This window comes from Medicago sativa, chromosome 7, assembly GCF_051527215.1.
Source record: "Medicago sativa cultivar Bolivia chromosome 7, Bolivia_mono, whole genome shotgun sequence".
Taxonomy (NCBI): Eukaryota; Viridiplantae; Streptophyta; class Magnoliopsida; order Fabales; family Fabaceae; genus Medicago; species Medicago sativa.
The window spans coordinates 69,596,533-69,604,378 of NC_140755.1; the positions used below are offsets into that span (position 1 = coordinate 69,596,533).

General features: G+C 34.1%; 1 protein-coding gene across 2 annotated transcripts; it reads left to right on the forward strand.

Annotated features, from left to right (window-relative positions):
• Positions 1–864: 864 nt before the first annotated feature.
• G4 (UbiA prenyltransferase family protein) lies at positions 865–7,614 on the forward strand. Of its 2 annotated transcripts, none has more exons than XM_085726789.1 (15): positions 865–1,068; positions 1,291–1,335; positions 1,433–1,524; positions 4,554–4,641; positions 4,845–4,930; positions 5,033–5,119; positions 5,202–5,267; positions 5,355–5,438; positions 5,525–5,586; positions 5,694–5,769; positions 6,168–6,230; positions 6,335–6,416; positions 6,831–6,907; positions 7,038–7,085; positions 7,203–7,614. In XM_085726789.1, the coding sequence occupies exons 1-15, from the start codon at positions 951–953 to the stop codon at positions 7,263–7,265; spliced, it is 1,137 nt and encodes a 378-aa protein (XP_085582915.1). In that variant the 5' UTR covers positions 865–950; the 3' UTR covers positions 7,266–7,614. The 2 variants fall into 2 exon arrangements, with proteins under 2 accessions (XP_085582915.1, XP_085582916.1); XM_085726790.1 differs by having other exon boundaries at positions 1,436–1,524.
• Positions 7,615–7,846: the final 232 nt, after the last annotated feature.

Sequence of the window (7,846 nt, forward strand, 5' to 3'; positions counted from 1 at the left end):
ATGCTCTTATTTTAATCTATTTTTAGTTTTTTTTTAAGAGTTGAATCATAGAATTAATCATATATATATATATGTGTGTGTGTGTGTGAGAGAGTTTTAAAATATTTTTAAGATTTTAAAAAAGTTGAAAGAATATCATATTATATATCCTATAATAATTGAATCACACTTCATTTGTTAAAAAATTTATAGCTTATTTAATTTATAAAAGAAAAACAATGTATAACCACAAGTATAATTTTTATTGGATTAATTCAATATAGATTTTATACTTTGAAAATAAGATCCACATAAAGTGATAAGTCCTGCAATAATTTCATCCTATAATAGAGAGAGTTATTAACACTTCTCCTTTAACAATAGCAATTTTACAATTGGACAATATAGCATTTTTGGGTAACCGTTTAAATTAACCAAGACAACCCAATCAAAATATAGCAGTGTAAAGGAATCTTTTTTATTTGTTTATTACTGAATATTCACAAACCAATAAATAAAAAGTTACACAATAAAGTTCATATTAAGTTTTTATTTTATTGTTTATTTTTTGAAAACTCATATTATGTTTTTGTGCCAAAAAAATCTCATTAAGTTTTACTATCTATGAAGTCATCGATTTTTACTTACTAAAAGCACACTCATTTTTTTTAATAAACCACAAATAAAATTTATACAATATACTCTTGCTCAACTAGTTTAATAAAATGTTTCAAAAAAAAAAAAAAACCTTGTTTAATAATTGATTTTAAAATAATGTAAACCAAAGTTCAATTAATACAAACAAAATACCGGGCAAGAACCGGATCGAACATTACCCGGTTCGACCCATATAAGAAAAACATTTTATTTTACATTAAAAACTTTATCACAACAACCAAAAACATCGATAACACAAACTCGTGTCTTCAGTTCAGTGTGTGGCATCTCAAACCTCTTTCAGTTTGTCTTCAATGGCTTCACTTATTAACATGCTCTCAGTTTCACCAACAATGTTAACACCTTCTACAACAAGAACCTCTTCACTTCAAACACGACCAAATTTGTCACCTTTCTCAGTTTCCTTTAATAGTAAGTTGACTTTAAAAAAAAACACTTTTTTGTTATTTATAGAGTGAGCTTTTGTGTGCACAGAACACCCTTTTGAAAGTACTTTTCAATTATCACGTCCAATGTGGTTTTAACTATTCATGCATCTGTGTTGGTTTTTAGCTACCGACATACTTAAAGTTCATGTTTTTATGTTTTATGATGTTGATTTTTCTTTGTTTGGTGTTTATGTGGACATTGCAGAGAGAAGATTAACTATTAGAGCAGCTGAAACTGATGCAAATGAAGGTTTTTTTTTGTTGGGTTTTGTGGTTTTATATTGCTGTTCATTTTTCATTATGTTTTGTGTTTTACAGTTAGAAGTTTTGTTTTTTGGTTGTTTTAGCAGTTAAATCTGAGGCACCGGATAAGGCGCCAGCGAAAAATGGATCAAGCTTTAATCAGCTTCTTGGTATTAAAGGAGCTGCTCAAGAATCAGTGAGTGAACTTCAGCTTTATTGCTTTTTGTTTCCATTCTCTGATTTGGATTTTAAAGTTTGACTTCAATTTTTCGTTGGGGATGGATGTTTGAAATGATCACAATTAGACTTTGACCCTGTTTGGATAAACAACTTAATTAAGCACTTTTAGGATAAGTGTTTATGTATAAGTTATTTCTATACCAAAAGATGATTATTTTAAACTATTTTCATATAAGCTATAAGTTGTTTTCATAAGTTATCCTAGAAAGCTTATTAAAGTAAGCTGAATTTAATTTCTATATGACATATCTGATACCATCTTGGAATTTGTAATTGGGTCTAACACAACCCCACAAAATTGGCTTGTGAGGTGAGGACTGCCCCCACTTGTTATCACTTCCAATGTGAAACTCATAACAGCACACATAATTTTGACCAATCACGTATCACATGGTCAATACTCGTCTAGTTTGCTAACTTAGAGGCATAATCAAACTAAACATGGAAACTAAATCGATGCTGATCATTTCTAGCTTGTTGCTCATCTTTTGTATAATACTATTCGATAGGGCCTCTTCAGCAAGTGCAAGTCAACACTGAAGTTTAATTACTTGAGGAGCCTTAATTTTGCCTCTACACTAATCCTAGAAACCACAATTTGCTTTCATGTTATCGTAGAAGATTGTCATTGACAATTCAATATTGAAGTCCAAATGTGGTAGGACATAAACCTGCCACTGCACCACCCTTGCAAATCATGGTTTGTATTTTGATTCTACAAGTTTCCTCGCACAAAAGTGAAGGAGTCCTATTTAGATTTTCTATCTGCCACTGAACCAGCCGAATCTGCACCTGAGTACACCTCCGATCCTTTATAATTTCCCTTTCTGAACAATAAACCTATCCAAAGGTTAGCCTCTGATGCCTCAAGATTTTGTACCCTGCCTCCAAGCGCCCCTCATTTGATTTGATTATGAACTGAGTCACAGACTCACAACGCCGACCTGAAAATTGATATTCAGAATTCAGGCAGGTTTGAGTTGCTGCATCAACTTCCCCACAAGTCTCTGATTTCACCCAGTGTCAAAGGGGAACCTTTTAGTTTGAAACCAAGTTTTGCAGGTTTACACCCCCAAAATACCTGTGGTGAGTGGTCTTAGTAGGACTAATCTGTACTTCTTTTGAGAAGCAGAAATGCTGAGCCACTTTCATACACCATGCATGGTGCAAATTCTCAAGTTAACTCATAATATCGTACAGTTTATGAGTCTTACGTCTCAAAATCGAGTAAACTTGATTTCGCAAAGGATTGAACGAGTCCTACGTCACAAAATGACAATGGTTCAATGTTTTTATAAAACTCAAAAGGCAACAATTGGATGTGATAAGGCTTAGTAGTACACAAACATTAATCTGTGTTATAGCCCTATGTTATAGCACTTGACTATATAGAAGCATCTAATATGCCAATTTAAATCCATCCACAAAGCAAGGGGTATATTTTAGTGAGTCTCAATCCCATAGCTCCCAGCATAAACGAAGTCAAAATTAGAAAACATGAATAGACTCATCATTGCAACTTTGCAAGGAACCCAACAAGTCAACAAGGTAAATGAACCTTACTCTGATGGGTTGACTCGATTGCGAGGGAAAATCCAGAAAAGAAACAGAGTATTTGCAAAATAGTTTGCACTGATGGACAGTGGGTCGACCAGATATGAAACATAAAAGGGTTTCTCGCTATTGATGCCCAATCCCTGGCATAAGATTATGTTAATGTAGGTCTAAAACCCATACTCAAGTTGGTATAAGAACTAGCTTTTGGTGTAGTGTTAGCTCAACACACCCTCTCATGCCCAGGATTGGACTTCTAGAGTGTGGAAAATATAGCGTCCAATAAAAAATCTAGGGTAGGCTTTGATGCTTAGGATGGATGTGGATTGTATACCTAGTTCAACAAACTGAAACCTGCCTAGCTCTATTGCTGAATCCAACTCCAATGACGGTAACCGAGCTAGTCCCACAATCCTCCATACTTCGGTAATTTTGAACATTGTAATCTCTCTTTTTTTTCCATCAATTTTGAACCTGTTATGCTCTTTGGTTTGACCTGGTATACTCACAAAGTCTTGTATTAGTAAACTCTTGTGGTCAAGAACCAAGGGTCCAAACAATGCTAAGCTGATCACACTACGTGATAGGACCCATCATATAGAGATAGAACTGGTGATGAATATTAACACTAAATCAATATGAAACACACGGAATAACCCCTTGTTACAATGAGCATAAATGCATGAACAACAAAGTAGACAATCAGTGTAATACTCATTGCAGAAATGGTAAACTTAAAGGATAATAGCAATAAAAAACCTATTACAAACCCCCCCCCCCCCCCCCCCCCCCCCCCCTCCCTCCCACGCTCAGCTGCTCTCCTCCCTCTTTTTATTCCTCATTAGAGATTCTTTCCACCTGCCACTTTCTGTTGTTCCTCCCTCTTCTCCTGCTTCCACTGTCCTTGCTTATTGGGCCTATCAGTTTGTGAAATTCGGGTCCGGAAAAACATTAGCAAATTTCAATCCTACATGTCCTTGATGTTGTGATTTCTAGAAACTACATCATGAGATAAACCAGTTAAAATTCCCTAATAGATTACGTTTAAGTGGATGATCTTTGGCAACTTCGTGTTCTTTCTTGATGTTGAAGAAGCACGAACCAAAGAGAGCATAGTAATACTAATCTGCCTGGTACACTGTATAGTGTATACTAGTCTGAATTCATGTCTCCTGCAATCCATAAACGCCTGTTAATTTGTTCTTACTCCTGCAATCCATCAACGCCTATTAATTTGTTCTTATTTTTATATACAATATTGCGAATTTAATTTGGTATTTTAGAACACACTGACTCAGAAAGTATAACTTTGGTTTTAAGTGACAACTGCAAGTTCATTGCTTTATTGCATAGTAAAGTTATAAAATGATAAAATTTAAGCTTTTGAAAAGTATCTGTATTTGATACTTTATTGTGTAATGTATTGTGCAGAATATATGGAAGATTCGTCTTCAACTTACAAAGCCTGTAACTTGGCCTCCATTAGTGTGGGGTGTAGTTTGTGGTGCTGCTGCTTCAGGTACTAATTTTTTGCATAACATTAAAATGCGACATGCATGGTCATAAAAAGTTTAGACCTGTGATTTGCTATGACAATTGTTTAAGAACATTAATTTCAAAGTTTAATATTCAATGCTTCATCTTCATGGTTTAGATTCATATGTGAATGTGATTTGTTACAACTTCTCAATGTTTTCTGAATAAACTATGCCCTTTGATAAGGAAATTTCCATTGGAACGTTGAGGATGTTGCTAAATCAATTTTGTGCATGATGATGTCTGGCCCATTCCTGACAGGATATACACAGGTAATATTCTTTTTTTTCTGATACAAAGTTTTACCGACTCCTATTGAATGGGAATATAAAACTGACAAAACATTGAATTGCTGTGCTGTTAATTCCTTTTAGACCCTGAATGATTGGTATGACCGAGAAATTGACGCAATAAACGAACCTTATAGACCAATTCCTTCTGGTGCAATATCTGAAAATGAGGTATCTTGTGAATCTGAGACTTACATGTCTTTTCCTTTTGTTACTTGTTTATTTGTTCATATTTTTGCTCAAAAATCTGCAGGTAATCACTCAAATATGGGTGCTACTACTAGGAGGTCTTACCACGGCCGGTATATTGGATATATGGGTGGGTACTCACTAAACAATTACAGGTTCCATCTCTTCAGAATGCAAATTTTTGGAAGCTTGGTTACTCAAATTTTCTCCTTTACAGGCAGGGCATGATTTCCCTATACTTTTTTACCTTGCATTGGGTGGATCCCTGCTGTCGTATATATATTCTGCACCTCCGTTAAAGGTAGTTCTTTTAAAAATTTCTTCATTTTTTTTTACTTTATCTTTTGCCTTTGATGGTCATTTGACTAAGTTGTACATTTTTTCTAGTTAAAACAAAATGGATGGATTGGAAACTTTGCCCTTGGAGCAAGTTACATTAGTTTGCCATGGTGTGGTACCTTCCCTTTTGATAAGTCGTTGCTATATGTTTAAACTGTTATTATCCTTGTTATGTTCATTTACTTTTTGTTAATTCATTGATTTCGTTTTCAATTAGGTGGGCTGGTCAGGCTTTGTTTGGGACTCTTTCACCGGACATTATTGTTCTCACACTCCTATACAGCATAGCCGGAGTATGTACTATATTCTTCATGACATTTTGTTGGATATGATAATATATCAATATTGCCGTATTTAGATAAGTAGCTTAGTTAAGCTCTTGTAGCATACGCCATACAAGCTTATCATATAAGCGTGTTGTATAAATTATTTCTATAACAAAAGATGAAATAAAGTCAATTTTTTTCCTATAAGACATAAGTTGTTTTTATTAGCTATCCTAATTAGCTAATGGAAATAAGTTGAATGCAGTTTATGAACATGTCATAAGTTGTTTTCTTAAACTCTCCCAAACAGTCTCAAGTTTTTATGCCAGTAGATAAGTGCAAATAAGTCAATCCAAACAGACCCTATGTCAAACAGACCCTAAGTTCAAATAACATTGTTCCTAATTTTCTGTTTTACATTGCAGTTGGGAATCGCCATTGTAAATGACTTCAAAAGTGTTGAAGGAGATAGAGCTCTAGGGCTTCAGGTCTTTATTACTCTATTCTTTGCATCCAGTAACTCTAATCTGAACTTTTTCATTCATTCAAGTAGCTGCTACTAACTTTTCCTTTGACAATCTTGTTTGATTAGTCTCTTCCTGTTGCTTTTGGTTCTGAAACTGCAAAATGGATATGTGTTGGCGCTATCGATATTACACAATTATCTGTCGCTGGTACATTTTGATCCCTCAAATATACGCTAATAAATTATAATTACTCTCTATTCTATTATGCTTTGACTGTTTTGCATGGTATTACAACAACAACGCTGGAAACTTTTCACCATATGAACATTTTTTTTTACCAAGTCACCGTATTAACATTAATTAACGCTGCAAAAGGTTTATGTTTTTCTTTTCTTTTATACATTTAATGACGCAAGAGCTAAGGGGAAAACAAGCTACTCAATGAATAAATGCTTTTAATATTAAAATATAAATGTTGTGATTGAAACAGGTGAAATATCAATCTTCATATCTTTTCAAAAGCTTGTAACAAACAGCTGCTACTAGAACTTCATCTAAAATTTGTAATTGTTAGAATTAGAACTGTCTTGATCATTTTGGTGATTTTATATATGGTTACAGGATATCTACTTGGGGCTGGTAAACCGTATTACGCATTAGCTTTACTTGCCTTAATAGCTCCACAAGTCTTTTTTCAGGTAAAATACACAATTACACTCACAATGATAAGAAATAATTTACATTATGTGACATAGCGAAAGACACGTTAGACTGCTTTTATGTATTGTGGCATCATCTCATTCCTTCTTTTCATCTTTTGCCTTGCAGTTCAAGTATTTTCTCAAGGACCCTGTGAAATATGATGTTAAATATCAGGTATATGATGATAACCTCTAATACTTCTTCGTCTAATCTATAAGCTTTATATATCAGTGCGACAATGTTAGTATGTTACATGACATCTTTTTTGAATAAATTTTCTTATGTTGCCAGGCTAGTGCACAACCATTTTTGGTTCTTGGTCTGTTGGTTACTGCTCTCGCAACAAGCCACTGACAAAAAGATGTGAAGCGAGTCATCCAGTTAGAAAGAATTTCACGAATTAGCGGCTTTTGCTGGTTATCTCCACTGAATATGCATGCCATGATTTTTGTTACCTTAGTTAAAGATGTGTGCCATAGTTATTGTTTGTCACCCTGCATACAGGGTTATCTAATTTTTGTTGTGTTCAATCTTCTCTTGCCCACTTAGGTTTTTGATAATTTCTAAGTTCAGGTTGAGAAGAAGTTTATTTTTAGGAAACATTAAAAGAGACCAATTGTACAAAATGTATTGTATACATATCACATAAACAATTCCTTATCATGGTTTAATAAGTATAATCTTGAGTCCCTTTCATGGTTTATAGACACACTTACTTAGTCCTGAGGTCTTTGTATGCCAAAGGAAAGATTATTCTACCTTTATTTGATATTATTCTCTCTGCCCCATCCGTTATACAATTGTACTTGTTCATCCATTCACCATATGTAGCATTCATTCATCAATCAACACTATGTAAACACAACAAGAAAACTGGAATTAGGTGTAGTTATGACTCAATGCAGTTGCAGTCAGCACCTTGTGACCATCTGATC